The sequence below is a fragment of the Rhodnius prolixus genome, unplaced genomic scaffold (genome assembly GCF_049639745.1).
Source record: "Rhodnius prolixus isolate KJV_2025 unplaced genomic scaffold, Rpr scaffold_5, whole genome shotgun sequence".
In the NCBI taxonomy this organism is placed as follows: Eukaryota; Metazoa; Arthropoda; class Insecta; order Hemiptera; family Reduviidae; genus Rhodnius; species Rhodnius prolixus.
The window spans coordinates 8,646,915-8,662,186 of record NW_027411624.1 but is presented as its reverse complement, the minus strand read 5'-3'; the positions used below and the strand labels follow the sequence as shown (position 1 = coordinate 8,662,186).

The following is a 15,272-nucleotide window of genomic DNA, read 5'->3' as shown; positions in this document are numbered from 1 at the left end:
CATCGCGCTGCATTCCCAAACTTTATTTTATTTCAATTCTTTTATTCCCGTTGAGTTTATATGAAACTAATTGTATTTTATTATATTTTATAGTTTTTATCATTATTATTATTATTATTGTTAATTGCATTTCAGCTGAAAACTGCAATAACTGGGAAGACAGACTATGTAACTATCTATTGCTTACCAGCTATCTGTTTCTATAACAAAGCTGGGAGATTTAATTTAACTCCAGTAAATTATTGGGTCGAATGAAATTTATTAATTAAAATAAAAATATTTTATATATTTTTTAATTTTTCTACTAATTTATTTTTGATTATTTTCTAAACTTTTAACGTAGTAGATTTATTTTCAATTTTTAAACTTTTAAAAATTGAAAAATGTTAAAAAAAAAAAAATTGTGTGTGAAGTATGTATATGTATTTATTTTTTATCATTTAATATTTCCTTTTTATAGGTAACTGTCTATCTACTAGCTTCACATCGTCCATAAAAATTAAAAAAATTATTTTTTCAAGAAATTTTCCCGAGTTTCCTAAAAATAATTTAAAAATATTTGTCATCAATTAACACAAACAAACAAATGTTATCATTATTTTCTTTTCTTTTATTTTTTTTCTGTTCAATTAAAATATATAGCTTGATTTGTATAAAATATAATTTTTGATTTTTTTTTTTTTAGTGAGTTATTAAAATTAAATTAATTTAATTTTTTTTGAAACACTCCGTTATTTTTAATAGAGTTCGGCAGGAAGATATGATATTTGGGATGTAAAATTTTAATTCATGGTGATTAGCCGTTTCCACAAATAGATGGCAAGGCTCTGCAGTAGTCACGGAGAATGGTTGACAGTTGAATTTCTCTGGTTAGGCATCTGAGTGGTTTCTGAAATGGTCTTTAAAAATTGCGTTTTGCCCATTGTAACCTTATGCGGTTCTTAAAAAAGTCCAAGACAGAAATATATACGACAGTAATCACCGCACTAAACTTACCATGAATTAGAGATGAATGCACAAAAAGGTGTTATTCAATCGTTATGAGATGAGTAAGCACCTAATCGGTATGCACTAGCTAGTTTCACCTCTTTATACGATATCAAAAAAGCATACCTTCCTGCTAAACCCTTTTATCAATAAATTTATACATTTATTTATTTAATTGTGGTGTTGGATTCGAATTTACTTTGGTTTTGGTGTAGTATGTTTGAAAGAACAGTAATAATTTATGCCTTTTTTTTTTTTTTTTACTCTGTAGGTAAGCGTAAATTGGATGGGGGCAACCAGAACCAGGGGGAAAGTAAGCGTCGCTATCAGAGCAGCTGGGGAAACCAACCTCTTGCACAGCAGCCTCTAGGAGGCGCCAACACGTACGGAATGAACGGTGCCTATACAATGGGTGAACATCAATGGTACCAGGACAGTTACGGCAGCTGGAGCTAGGCTGTGAACTTAAACAAATTTAATAACCTAATTTATATATAATTAATTATTTTTTTTTTTCTCAATTTTCTTTCTTGTGTGAAAACAAAAAAAATTTGTAAAAGTTCCGAAAGAAGGAAAAGCATGTAAAAAACAAGAAATGTCTTGGACTTTTTTTAAGAAAAAAAGTGTCAGTCGGCAAAAAAAAAAATTTAAAAATGAAAATCTAAAAAAAAAAAAAAAAAAAAAAAAATTAAAAATTTAATTCCAAAAAAGTAAAAAAAAATTTTTTTTTTTTTGAAAGAGAGAGAGAAAAATAGTCTGTTTTCTCTTTAGTTTAAACTTAAATCATTAATTATTTTGTTTGGAATTTTTTTAAAAAAATTCTTTAGTTTTTTCAAAAAATATTTTTTCGAAAGTTTTTTTTTATTTTTTGGGACTATTAAGATTTAATTTCTTTTGGCGATATAATCACTTTTTTTTTTGTAATTTAATTTTTATTTTTTTGGTTCAGCATGCTGTGCGTACTAAAAAAAAAAAAGCAAATGAACCGGGTCTGGCTTCAGAATAATAAAACTGTAACTTGTACTTTTTATTGATTTTTTTTGTAATCATTTATATATGTATAAAACAAACAAAAAACAAATGCTTTTGTTTTTTTTTATTTTTAGAATTTAAAAAAACAAAAAAAACTTGATGATTCTCAAGTTTTAACGAACAAAAACCTTTTAACACAAAGTGAAAAAAGTTGAAAAAATTGTTAAAAATTTATTAATTTTTTTAAGGAAAAAAAAACTTACATTTATTTCACTTTAATTATTAATTTATCGATAAACTCCTACGTGTGAAGCGGTACATTCCCGCCCCCTTACGAAAAAAAAAAAAAATTAAATCAGTTCACGCAAACCCCCCCTAGTTCTGGAGAAATTACATCATAGGGGGCGTACATTGATGAAAAAAATATATATGTATATTAATATATATATTTTGAAGCCCTACTAAAAAAAATATATAATTAAAAAAAAAAAATTGAAAAAAAAGTAAAAAAAAAAAATGTATTATCTATACAAAAAACTTAAAAAAAAAAGAAAAAAAGAGTCTTCAATGAATGATAAAATTCAAGAAAACAAGTTAATCGTTACAATTTATTTGTTTAAATTTGTTTTTTTAAAAAAAGTAAATGACTATTCAATTTTATTTGGTTAACGGCTTCTTACATTATTCTTCTTTTTTTTTTGGGTTTTTACTCGTTTAACGTTGAAAAACCTGAAATATTTTGTTGGTTTTTTTTTTTTTGTTTTTTGTGTAGAGTAATAAATAAAATGCAGTTGTAGGATTAATTTATATCTTCTAAGGCACCATTTTATAATTTAATTTAATTTAATAAACTCTTTGTAAAATTTAAAAAAAAGGAAAAACAAAGCCACATCCTGTTTCTTCATTAATTTTTTTTGTTTTGTTTATTGTTTTAATTGCTATGACGCAAGAAAGTTCATTGTTAACTTGCTCTATTATTATTTATGGACATTTTTATGTTAAGTTATTTTTTTTTTACTTTTTAAAAAAAAAAAATGTCCCATTACTATTTTAAAAAATATTTTTTTGAAGGCTTCATTTTTAAATTGTAAGCATGAATTCCCGTTTATGCTTATAATAAAAATTAATATTGAAATGCCATTTTTTTCCCACGTTATTATTATTATTAATATTAATAAGTGTTAAGTTTAACTGGATTAGAATATAAGTGATAAGCAAAAATAAAATCGTTTTAAAAGAAAAAAAAAAAACTAGTTTAAAAATGAAATGAATGAATTGTGGCACTTCGTTTATTTATTTATTATTATTACTTTTTAAGAAAAATAACCCTTAAAGGATTATTTGTTATAAAAAAAAGAAAAAAAAAAGAATGTTACTAATTAATTATAATATTGGGTTTATCTGAAAAAGAAAAAAAATTGTGTTCGCTTTTTATAAAAAAACAGAACACAAAATTTCCAAATTACCCAAATAAAATAAAAAATATCTTGCGTCAAATGTCAAATTTAAAAAAATCGCTTTTTGCTTTAAAAAAGAAAGAAAACAACTTTTTCAGCTTAATTTTAATTTTTTTCTCACGTAGTGTTTTTTCAATTTTCATTTACATAGTGTGTCAAACGTGAACTTTTTTTCTTTTTAATTTTTACCATATTCGTTTTTTTGTTTTTTATGGAGGCTAAGAGAGGTATCATGGCACCTAAATCTAATTTTTTCCCCACTATTTTTTTTCATTTAATTTATTTTAAATTAAAAATAGAACAAATTTCTTTAAAAAATACATAAAAAAAGAGAAAAGGGGCACTCCAATTATACATTTTGTATTAACAGAAAACAAAAAAAAAAAAAAAAATCTACATGTCTCAATAAAAACAGTTTGTATTTGTAACCTTTATTATTTTTTTTGTTTCTCATTTTTATAAACTTGTGTTACCAATTCTTTTTTTCTTTTATTGAAACAAAAATTAATTTTTTTTTTCTTCTTCTAGAGCAATGAAAAGCAATCTTTTTTGTTTTTCGTGAGGAGTCACAAATAGAATCAAATATTTTAGTCGTAGACACCGAAATTATAGTATTAATTATTGCCATCAGTTTTCAGAAAAAAATATTTTTATTAAAACTTTCATTTTATATATATACATTTTTTTTTATTTACTGTACATATAAATACAGAACAATTGTTAAATGTAACAAAGAAATGACGTTATCATTTCTAATCTATATTAGAGACGGGACATAGGCCACTAATGGGGGTAAATTCTATTAAAATATCCTACCGGACTAATTCAGTTTTCACATTAATCCTCCACACTTATAGAAATCTTGTGTCAGTGACGTTGAAGTAATGTACCTTACAGTTTTTTTCCCTTTCAAGAGACAGGTTCATAAAAAATTGTCTCTAAAACACGTACAATCACCCTGGGTAGAGCCATAGACTCGTAGAGCTACTCTAAAGTCTTTTACTGTTAACACTGTCAGCCGAATTTACCTTCTTGTTTTGATGAGCCATTGCATGTCAGCTATTCAACCCTACTAGATTTCTTGAATCATTCCTTCTGTCTTTACTTTTATCAAGGAAATCTTTCATCTTAATACTCTTTTAACGTAAAAATTAAGTCGAGACTTGAAATTTTATTTAGGCCCGTTGTGCTCCCCACAATTTACAACAACATTAGCTCCAAATCATTCAGTAAAACATCATTTTACGGGCTTGCCAGAATTCTGCTCTCTATACCGCCTTTATTCTAATCTTCAGAATCGTTTGCATTCATGATACATGCATTCTGGGCGGAACGGTGGTTCGTCCTAACAACATACCTATACAGAATGCTTCCACCATACATTTCCGTTCCATTTTGATGTTTCTATAGACAATATCTTGTAACTAGCCATTATTCTTTCCTAGAAATTGATGATTGTGCACGGCTTTTCAGGACGTCCCGCATTCCCGTCCCATATACTTCCAGTAAAGTGTATTTCCAGTATGTGTACTATATAATGGGTTTCACCAGGCAGTTTTATCCAATGTTTTACAAAAAAGGTTTAAAAACTTCTTTTCTCCAATAATTTATTTAGTTTTTCAATTTGGAATCTATTGCTATTTTGCATCTAATGTTCTTTCATGACAGAAATTTTGTTGATATAAAAAAAATGATCTCTGTTAAAACACAAATAGAAACCTAAGTTTGCCACTACATACGACAGCTCCTCCGGGTCTAAGAGGTTGCTTATCGCTGTTCTGGAGGAAGAAATAAGAAATCAATGAAATCACTAACAGTTTATCTATCACATTCTTAGAAGATATTATTATTGCTCAATTGCTTGTAATGTTTATTATTATTATTTGAACAGACAAAAATAAAGAGTAATGAAAAAAGTTTATATATATATATAAATGGATTATATATATTTATATATACGAATTTATATAATACGTCAATTAAAAAAAAAAAAATACTATATATTGTCGAGTCTCTTAAAAATAGTGTGATATTTGAATTTAAGCTTTATATTTAAAAAAAAGTATAAAAAAGTGAGAGAGCAAGAGATTATATACAAAATATTTTATAGTATTTCCTTGCTCTTTTTTAATTTTTTAAAAATCTAAAATTTTGTTTACTTCTCTATTTTACAAAACTCCCTCTGGATAAGTCTTCCTTTTTTAATCCTTTATTCCTCTCAGGAGCAAATCAGATGTTAAGTCTTTCAGATTGTTAAAAAAAGAAATCCATTTGATATGATCGTAAAAGAAAATAAATTTATGCTTGACAAGTTACATTTTTCTATTTTCAATTGATATTTTTATTTATTTTTTCAGTTATTTTCTGCTAATAAATGTACATTTAAAAAAAAAACCTTGATTTAAAAACGACAAAATTTTAAGTTATTTTTAATACTTTTTTTTTTTTTTAATCATCTCCCGCCCCCTGAGAAATCACGATTTTGAAATTTTTGAACTTGTCAAGCAAGTTTAAAAAAAATAAATAAACAAAAAATGAAAAGAGGGTGTAAATTTTAAGATTTTTCTAAAATAATTGTTTCTCCCAAAATTTTTTAAAAAAAATAATGAAACAGAGAAGACTAAAAAATAATATAACCTTGTTAAATGTTTAAATTAAACAATAAGGGAGGTTATAAATAAAATATTTTCGTTAACAAAGTTAACAAGCAAAAAACAAATCGTATAAAAAAACTATGTTGCTGAATAAAATTGATTATAAATATGTTTTTATTTTCTACTTTATTTTTTCTTTTTTCATTTATTTTGAAAAAAAAATAATTTTTTTTCTATTATGTAATTTACAAGCTAAGGATGTGATTATTTTTAAATATAAACTACTGGGGGTATCTTTGAATGATTATTTTTGGGGGAAAGTTTTTGTTTTTTTCTTTTGTTGAAAATGTGAATTTGGATAGGTGTTTTTCTTTTTGATTTATTTTTGTGATTATTTTTTAATTTTAGCTTTTCTTTTGGGTTACTTACTGGTGTTTGGGAATGTAGATTTGTCAGACTGAATAACAAAAAAAAAAAAAAGTTTGATAAGGTTAGCCAATAAAAACAAAATATGGAAAAGTTTTCAATTTTCCTAATTATTTGAATTTGACCGGTTACAACTTTTGATCCTGAATTTTTTTCTTCTTCACAACCTTCTTTTTCTTTTTGTGATCCAAACAATGTTTCCCCGGTGAAGATTGGTTGAAGATAAGCAAGAAAAGTCAACATTGTTTATTTTTGTGTTTCAATTGCAAATACATGAACAGTATTGGATAAACTGTAATAATTACAATTTGCAAAACGTTTTATATGTGGCCTATTTTAAGTTATTAAAATGAATTTTCAATAATAATCGCTTTGTCATGGATTACTTGTTCTTCAAGTTGTACCACTAAAGTATCTGATGCATAAAAACTCTACGAATTCCTACAGAAATTAGAAAAATGAAAAAAAAAAAGGCAACTTGGTAGTAACCATGTGCTGGATTAGTATAAGAAAGCACATTATGTCATGTTCAGTCTACAATTTAATACTTTTTTGTTTTTATAGATGTGCCGCACGCATACTTAGGACTTTTGAATTTTTTAGTAGGTACACAAAAATCCGTTAGGAATCACTATTTTTTTTTTACTTTTGACAAGTGAATGTAGAATATAAAAGATACATAAATTCTCTAAATTGGCTAATTAGTGCAATCACCAGTGGTGAAGTTCTTGTACGTTGGAACTTCTTAAATGGTCATGAGGTAGTGCGTCTATTTAGGGAACTTTTGCTTCAATTGACGAAGAGGAAGGTGAGACAGGAGAGATGTTCCTCGAGAGGATATAGATAGAGAGCTAGTAGGCTGTGAAATTTGTGGTAGACGGATGGTACTGTTTAATCAAGAACAAAAAGTTTTATAAAGACCGTTATGAAGAGTGTGAAACGTATCTTGGATTTAGATTTTCCTTAGTTGTATCCGTTACAAAAATAATCTTTTTTGGATTATCGACTATTGGTGCGACATTTGACGTTTCTATCATACAGTGATCAGTGCGAGTGATCTTACGGGAAAAAGTCATGAACCACTCATTTATTGCTGCTTGCGACGTACCGTAATGGTGCGGCCAGTTGACCATTAGCTTTGACTATCCATTCCCTCACGATTGGTAAGCATTTATCGGGGGAGTTCGGGTGAAGGATTGATATAAGAAAGCGACGTTAAGTAAATACGAGGTAAGTACACATCAATTGGTAAGTGTGAAGTAACCTGAAGATATAATGATGTTTCTGATTAAAGGACTAGATTATGGAATACAGAACCATTATATGTTCTATATATAGATAGATATGTGTGATTCTAGAAAGCAAGAATCAGGAAGAGAAATTGTCATTAAATAACACCGGATAACCTCTTAAGACTTACTGGCAACGGTTATGTCTAATTATCCGCATACATCGTTCATTTCAAATATTTGCTAACTTTTGCTTACATTAAAAAAAAAATACAAATGTATAATAATATTTTTTAGCTTTATGTTGATTACCTAAACCATCATGGCAGAGCTTACCCAAATTATTTTTCAAAATAGAAAACACTTGCTTTTTATTAACCCTCTATAAATAAGGTCTTTAAAAAGTCACTTTGAAGTCAATAAGACTGTCTGTTACTTTTATTAAAAAAATTTATTTTGATTTCCACAGGTAAATAAAATTTTAGCAGTTATCTTAGCACGTGAAGCATTTCACGTTCTCTTGTCTCAATATGAATTAATCCGATATTTGGAGAAGTAAACAACCAGTAGTTCATCCTAGGTTTATACTGTGATAAAATGACAAAATTCGCTGCTGCTTGTTACAAGTCTATGATGTGCTATTTTTGTGAATTGTACTGTTTTATTTCTTAAGCTGAGAGTTGAGTTTGCTGTTTCGAAATACGCTGCTTTCCGGATGTATGAGTCTATTGAGCGATTAGTTTTCATTTACCTTAAATTCAGATCTGTAGCTATTGCCTGAATTTATTATTTTTTTGTCATGAAAATTCAATTTTAAGTTGCGGTTCAATAATGTTACACTTCCCATAAAAGCACTATTTTCTCTGTGCTGCTAGCCAACCAGTGGCTCCGCTGGCTTTATCAAAATGCTGAATCAACTGAGAAACTATTCGATAATTTAATTATGGCTTTTAAAAATTATTTATTCTCTAAAGACATGAATAAAATTCTAAATTCCAGTTACAATTTATTTTATAGTCTAATATGCCCATTAAACGCTGAAGCGTTTTATTTAACTTGTAATGCTGTTCATGTAGACAAAATTAGATTTATCTGCCAGTTAAGATTATCATTGAAAATTCTGACTAGGTTGAATTATTATAAAAAGGGAAAGAAAGTTAGTTTTGATGGTGATAACGTTTGTAAATATTGTAACCAAAATAAGCGTACGTTATTTCATTTTCTGCTTCATTGTTTTCACTTCAAGGTCTATGGAAATAGGTAAATATGAAAGATGATATAAACTATCAAGTTACCTCCATTCTAGATATAGATTATATTGAAATACTAAACAGTATCTGCCATGAATACTGTTCAAATGAGAGGTGATGCTTAATATTTTTATTTTACTCTAATAAGTTAATTTCTTTTTGGATTATTCATTTATTATTCACTATTACCTTGCTCCCCGGCAATGGCCCTTTGTAGCCCAAATGATTGGTAATAAATATAATAATAACGTATCATGTAATATAATATTTAAAAATCTCAGGTCATCAGCAGGTCTCAGTTCAATATACGAGAATACCAGAGATCTTCAAATGTCAGAGATCTTCTCTTATTATCTGACCAATACCAAATATTGATACACTGTCTCTTGCACCCTAACCTTCACTACGTATAGATGGCACTAGTCTCGCTCCCGATAATATTCAGGTACTCTGCCAGCCTTAATCTTCACCGTCACCAGCATATACGAATACTTCTTTGCCAGATCCAACTAATACATTGTAGCATACGATTTGATTTCTTCTATTCAATTATACTATTAACTTATAGGCACTCACCTTTGTCCAGAAGCTTTCCTATTTCCTGCAGTCTCCATTCCATGATAATCCAATGTCACCACCACTGTATCATTTCGAGGAATAGCCAAGGCAGGTTCAGGTCTACAGCATGATGTACTAGATCGCTTCCTTGCAAGTTCATCAGCTTTTTCGCTCTGCAGAAGTGAATCGCTTGTAGTAAAAAAATTGCTATTTAAAAAAAAACTTAAAACACATAGAATTGAAGTGAGATAAAGACCAATGAGAGTTTCAAAGATTGTTGACTTAGCACCAACACATTGGAAACTCCAATACTGTTTCAAATCCTGATATTTGTGGGAAATTTATAATTATGAGAGGAAATATAAGTTATTAGCTGTTCACCTATTTAACAAGAGTTGCCACTAGGATATGATATTGAATTTGCCCAAAAAGCGTCGCATTTGACTCCTAAGTTTCCACTAAGTTCAGGGTTACCATTTTCATCAGTTTCAATTAGTACTTCTTTCTGTTTCTTCAGTATACTTATGTTTCAATGTACCGAATGGTTTTTTACAAGCTCGGAGTTTGATGCAAGTATAGAAGTTATAACTTCGAGGATATTAAGCAAAAGCCGTGTAGTCACTACTTTCAAGTAGTTTTTGTCTCCCTTTGAAGCTCCGGGAGCATTTTTTTTTTTAGTCCACTGCCGGCCTCCGAACGATTTCTCTCGTTGCAGAAAGAGAAAGTCTATGACAGCAGGAGTCGCATTCGTGTGGTTCCACTTATACAAAGTTCAGTACCCATTGAGCTGGTATATTTCCCAGACATTTTTCTTTCACTATTCCTAAAAGAAAAATAAATTTTCGAATCACCCAAGCAAACAATATTGCTTTAGAGCAAACCAAGATATGAGGGCAGCTGGACATGTACGAGGTCTTCTAAGTACTTTAAGTAAAACAAGTACTTTTTAACTCCTCAAATCGATTTGGAGTACGTGTTCTCGGACGATGTCCTTAGATCAAAAGTCCTTTTAATATAGTAAACCTATATCGAAGACAAATAACACTTAGTAAAATTCAATATTTGGAAGCCTTGAAAATTGTTATGCAAAGTCTAGAAATTAACCAAATTTTTTACGGTAAAATGGTAATTTTCGTTGGGCGGATTTTCTCAAAATTTAGGATTTTACTAACACATATTGGATTTGTACGGTACAGTAAAATTACTAAATCCGTATAAGACTCTTAAATTACACAGTAGAGGGAAGCTGAACCCCATCTCTCTCCTATAACTCAGGAGATTTTCGTGCGAACATTAAGCATAATTTAAAATATAAAGAAAATGAAGCGTTTTCAAACAGAAAATTCTCGTTATCCGTGGTAGCCACGATTCGAAAAAACTAATTCGGATTTTATGGATTTGTAGAAATCTCTTTTTTTTTTTTTCAGGATTCAGAGTACGTCATCACCTTATTATTACCAATGAAAGTACTCGAAATAGAAAATTTTGTAGACACTTAATACTATCTTTTAGCAGTGTATACCACTACTGCGTAATAAAATTTAAAAAAATGACATTAAAATAATTAAATTTATTTCCAAACTTGAATATATATACTAAGTGAGAATTTAAATATTTAGTCCCCAGTGGATCTTCCAATAATGCTGGTCTAAGAGAAGTAAGCGTCGCTAAGTTGAACTTTTGTCGACTGTTTATTTATGTAAGTCCTGAACTTTCTGTTTCAAGTTTGACTATAAATTTAAACTTAAACTGATGGGACTTGATTTGGTTCGGGAGTAAATATTAAAGAGAACTAAGTATTCTCTTTTTTGTTTGCTTTACTTTCTCTTTTGTTTTGCTTCTTCCAGCGGTAAGAGGAAGAGTTGTGATCGTGCAGCTTCGCGTTTTCGCCAGTAAGATCCATTTTGAGGTACCCTGAGTGCGAGTGGTTTGTCTGTACACAGTAATTTGTGTGTGTGTTTTTTGATCGCTCAAAAATCATCATTTTAATTTCATTCTTCTCACGCAATTCTAGATGATATTTATTCAAATTGTACAATACTTTTCATGATTTACATAATGAGGTATTAATTATTATTAATTATCGTTTATTTTGACCCCTTCTGACTGATTTCAAATTTGTGTCCACCATCAGATGTAGATTAATTAGTTTGAAGCCGAGATTTCGCTTCACTTTTGTTTCCGTCTCGCACTAATTATAATTATTTATTACAGAAAGTAGTTATTCAGCACCTCACATTTTTTTTGTGGTGTTTTACATTCAAAAAAATAAATAAAAATTCCCTAAAGTACGTTACTCGTTAGTCTTCACCTTAAATATTGGAAGTAAGAGAAAGACCGATTGCCCATTACTAGCTTATCATTTGTGTGGTGATAAAGTAGGAGGGCGGTGAACAACTAAGTGATCATTGGGAGCGGGCAGAGAGGATCTGCCTGGTAGATCTTAGCGAAGATGTGGACTCTTGGTAGCAGATACAGGTGGAAGTGGTGAAAGAACCCTCCCCGCCGGCAAATGTTTTGAAAGGAGAATGGAATTATTTTAAAATTATAATTGAAGTGTAGTTAATTTGTTGTGGTAGAAGTTAAAGTGAACGGAGCAAGGAAGAAGACGGGACGACGGGAAAGAAGTAAGCATTGTCACCGCCATCCCAGTGTGTGGGGCGGGTGAAGGCGGTGGGGGCGGAGAGGCTAGTAGGGTTTGTTATTAAGAGCGGCGAGTTGCGCAGTATTTGGAACCGCGCCCTTCAGTTAGGCCTGAGACCTCCTCAGGGCCGTTAGGCACACCCGGGCAGTGCCTCCTAGTGTCCCGAGTGTGCGAGTGAGAGAGAGCGAGAGAGAGAGAGAGAGAGTGTGTGTGCGGGTGCGAGGGGGAACGTGTGCGGCCACGACAGCCATGGACAAACCATTATTACTACACTCAATACCTGTAAGTAAACTCTTCTTTATTTATTTAACTCTAATATAATTGCCAAACAAAAAAAAAATCCATTTTTTTTGTACTAAAAGTTAGCCAATTACACAGAACAGAATTCATCAATGGATTAAACTTTATCCATACACGATAACTCACCACCAATCTTAACTGCCAATAATCATAAACGCCTAAGCAGGACTTTAATAGAGTATAGAGTAAACGCGTGCGTTACGCCGGGACCTAAAGTCTATATCAGTTGGCTAACTCATCCTGTTCCACTCTCGTAGTGTCGCGGGATCGATCGATAACCAAGGCCCTTTGCCGCCCATCTAGCCTACTCTACAAATACTAACCTATAAGCTAAACTGCTACAATTAAAACCTCTCTCATTTCTGGCTACCAGAATCACCACAGTAGTCATGCTATAATAACCTTTTATTTCAATAAAAAAGAAAACCTTATCTTAAAAAAGAGATTACTTCTTTTAAATAACAGAGCAAAGAAGAATGCATAACCTCATTAATAGCAACATTATCTCAAAACGGGATGGAACCAATTACTATTTAAATTTTTTTAGGGAAGGAGAAATTTAGTTGGATGAGAAGTGCTGGAATATTGTCGATCTTTTCCAGTGTCCTGCACATGTTTCTTTTATTTATATTTCTAACAGATTTTGGGATTTTCATGCATCATCAGAGGTTATCAGTTTTGTTGTAGCGGAAATTCAACCCCGCCCGCTGTTTTCCTCCTCCTCTTAGGTTTCCAATTATTTTACTCTACCGTAATATCCACAATGGATAAGTACAATACAGAAACATAAGAGGAAAACTGGTTCTTCTACACCAAAAACGTATGAATTTAACCACTGATGGATGGATGAAAATCCAAAACTATAAAGATATATAGAAAAATCAAGAGTGCTACAATGGATAAAATAAACGGATTTTACTTACATAAGACCAATAATTTTCAATATAAAACTATCTAGGGTTTAATATATTTACGAAAAATTGTGGAAACTATTTTTTTTTTGGTAAAAATTATTTTTAAAAAAGGCGGAAAAATCCATCTTGTAAATTGGTATATCCGGTCTGAGGAATTTTCTGCATTCTCTGAATTTAAACAGTTCATTCACAGGTTGTAGTTCTATCGTAAATGAGTTGAACCAGTTTAAAATAATAATAATAATAATAATAATAACTGTAACTGTTAGAGCCGTAAGATTTCATGGGAGTACCCCCACCTAATATAAATTTTTGAACTTCCTGTGACTTTTGGGATTTGATCTCGACAAAACACAGTGCCTTACCTCCTCCCCATTTTAAATAAACACCTTACTGTCTCATTAAATCTCAAAATGAATATTCTTGTATAAATTTAATTTCGATCACAATTGACTTGTTAGTAACTAAAAAATTATATCTCTAAAATATCAATTATAACCTAACCTATACATTAGCCTTGATTTTATAACTTGAAATTTCTTTATTACATACATATACGAGTATGTATATCAGATAAAATCAGGTAAACCATATACATTTTGAATAAATAGGAAATATATTTTTTTGTATCGATTTTTGTACATAAACTGGAATTGCCACAATAGATCCTTGGGGTGTCGCGGTGGCGTAGGCTGAATAGCCAATTCCCCAGATGGAATCTAATCTAATCTAATCTAATAAACTGGAATATTTTTTGTTTTGTTTTAATGGTGTTTCACCTGATTTTTAAGTCCCTGATGGCTTTAAGATTTGGTTTATTAGAAATTAACAGAAAATCCGCTTTTAATTTTAGTTTTTGGAACAGAGAAATAGGCGAAAAAACGACGAAAATGTAATCTTTATTATTGAATATCTTGGCAACAATTTGAAACATTGAAGTGAAATTAACAGCATTTTTTAAAAATAATTTTAAATTAAGTATTAAAAAGTGGGGGTCAACAGGAAGTCGCCACTTTCTACCCCCTATTTAAGGGGTAAGGCGGCAATAAAATCAAAAAAACACCATCAACAAACTAAAGAGAAAATACTTCAACAAACTTTATGTTCGTTTTTCTTTGAAATCTCCCTTCGTTTAAAGAGTTATTTCAAAAGTGGCCCATTTAAATGGGAATTTGCATGAAATACTAATTCACATATTTAAAACAAAACACTGCATTAAGCGGGGTTCTTGGATATAACAGGATTAAGTCGCCCCCGACAACCCCGGAAATCCCCTTTTAAGAAAAATCTGTAATCAATCAAACGACTTTCGATTATTGCAATTCTTTTTTCAAGTTTTTAATTAACTTCAAAAAAAAAAAAAACCTTCTAATTTTGCACGATAATAAGCTCCATAAAAGACTTACTACATCAAATGTGTCTACAAACAACAACATTAGTTTTAACTAAAAAATAATTTGAGCCGTTTTTGAGAGAATATTGCAAGGAAAACTTCCGTGGCCAGGCTATTTTTCTTAGAATTTCCCACAGCTCACTTAATATCCTATGGTACGTATTTACGCATACTAAGTAATAGTATCATAACTTCCAATAAAATAGCATCGGAGTAAAGCCTAAAATCACCATACAATCCTTTGTACAGAACTTTTATTTATCATTTTTGAATAACACGTGAATATTTTCTACAAAGCCACCTCAATATTAAATGTTTCTTCTCTGTTAAGAACCTTGGTATCACTTCTGACCAAAACCTATCCTGGGAAAAACCATGTTTCCCAAATCTCACGCCGCTTCATCCACATCTTGAAGCAGTTTAATAGTTCCCGTCCCCAATTAAGGCGCCGGCAGCTCCTGGTTTCCTCTCTTGTTTTCCCCCCCATTTCCGTGTATGGCCGGTCTTTCTGGTGTTATTGAAGCTAAGCTCCAGCGCCTCTCATGAAC

General features: G+C 30.3%; 2 protein-coding genes across 14 annotated transcripts in view; both read left to right on the top strand.

The window, feature by feature from the left end:
• Positions 1-6,179, top strand: part of Syp (synaptotagmin binding cytoplasmic RNA interacting protein) — a 36,098-nt gene extending 29,919 nt beyond the window's left edge. For 9 of the 11 annotated variants that reach the window (XM_074137192.1, XM_074137193.1, XM_074137201.1 and 6 more), the window contains one exon: positions 1,259-6,179. In XM_074137192.1, coding sequence (XP_073993293.1) covers positions 1,259-1,443 — 185 coding nt within the window. In that variant the 3' untranslated portion in view covers positions 1,444-6,179. Of the gene's footprint in view, positions 1-460; positions 589-1,258 lie in introns of those variants that run through there. The other 2 variants (XM_074137202.1, XM_074137198.1) reach the window with 2 other exon arrangements.
• Positions 6,180-12,195: 6,016 nt separating this feature from the next.
• The window catches only part of LOC141458431 (cubilin), a 159,706-nt gene continuing 156,629 nt past the window's right edge, over positions 12,196-15,272 (top strand). For 2 of the 3 annotated variants that reach the window (XR_012460941.1, XM_074136391.1), the window contains exon 1: positions 12,209-12,399. The gene's annotated coding sequence lies outside the window, so the exon portion shown is untranslated. Of the gene's footprint in view, positions 12,400-15,272 lie in introns of all 3 variants that reach the window. The other variant, XM_074136392.1, reaches the window with a different exon arrangement.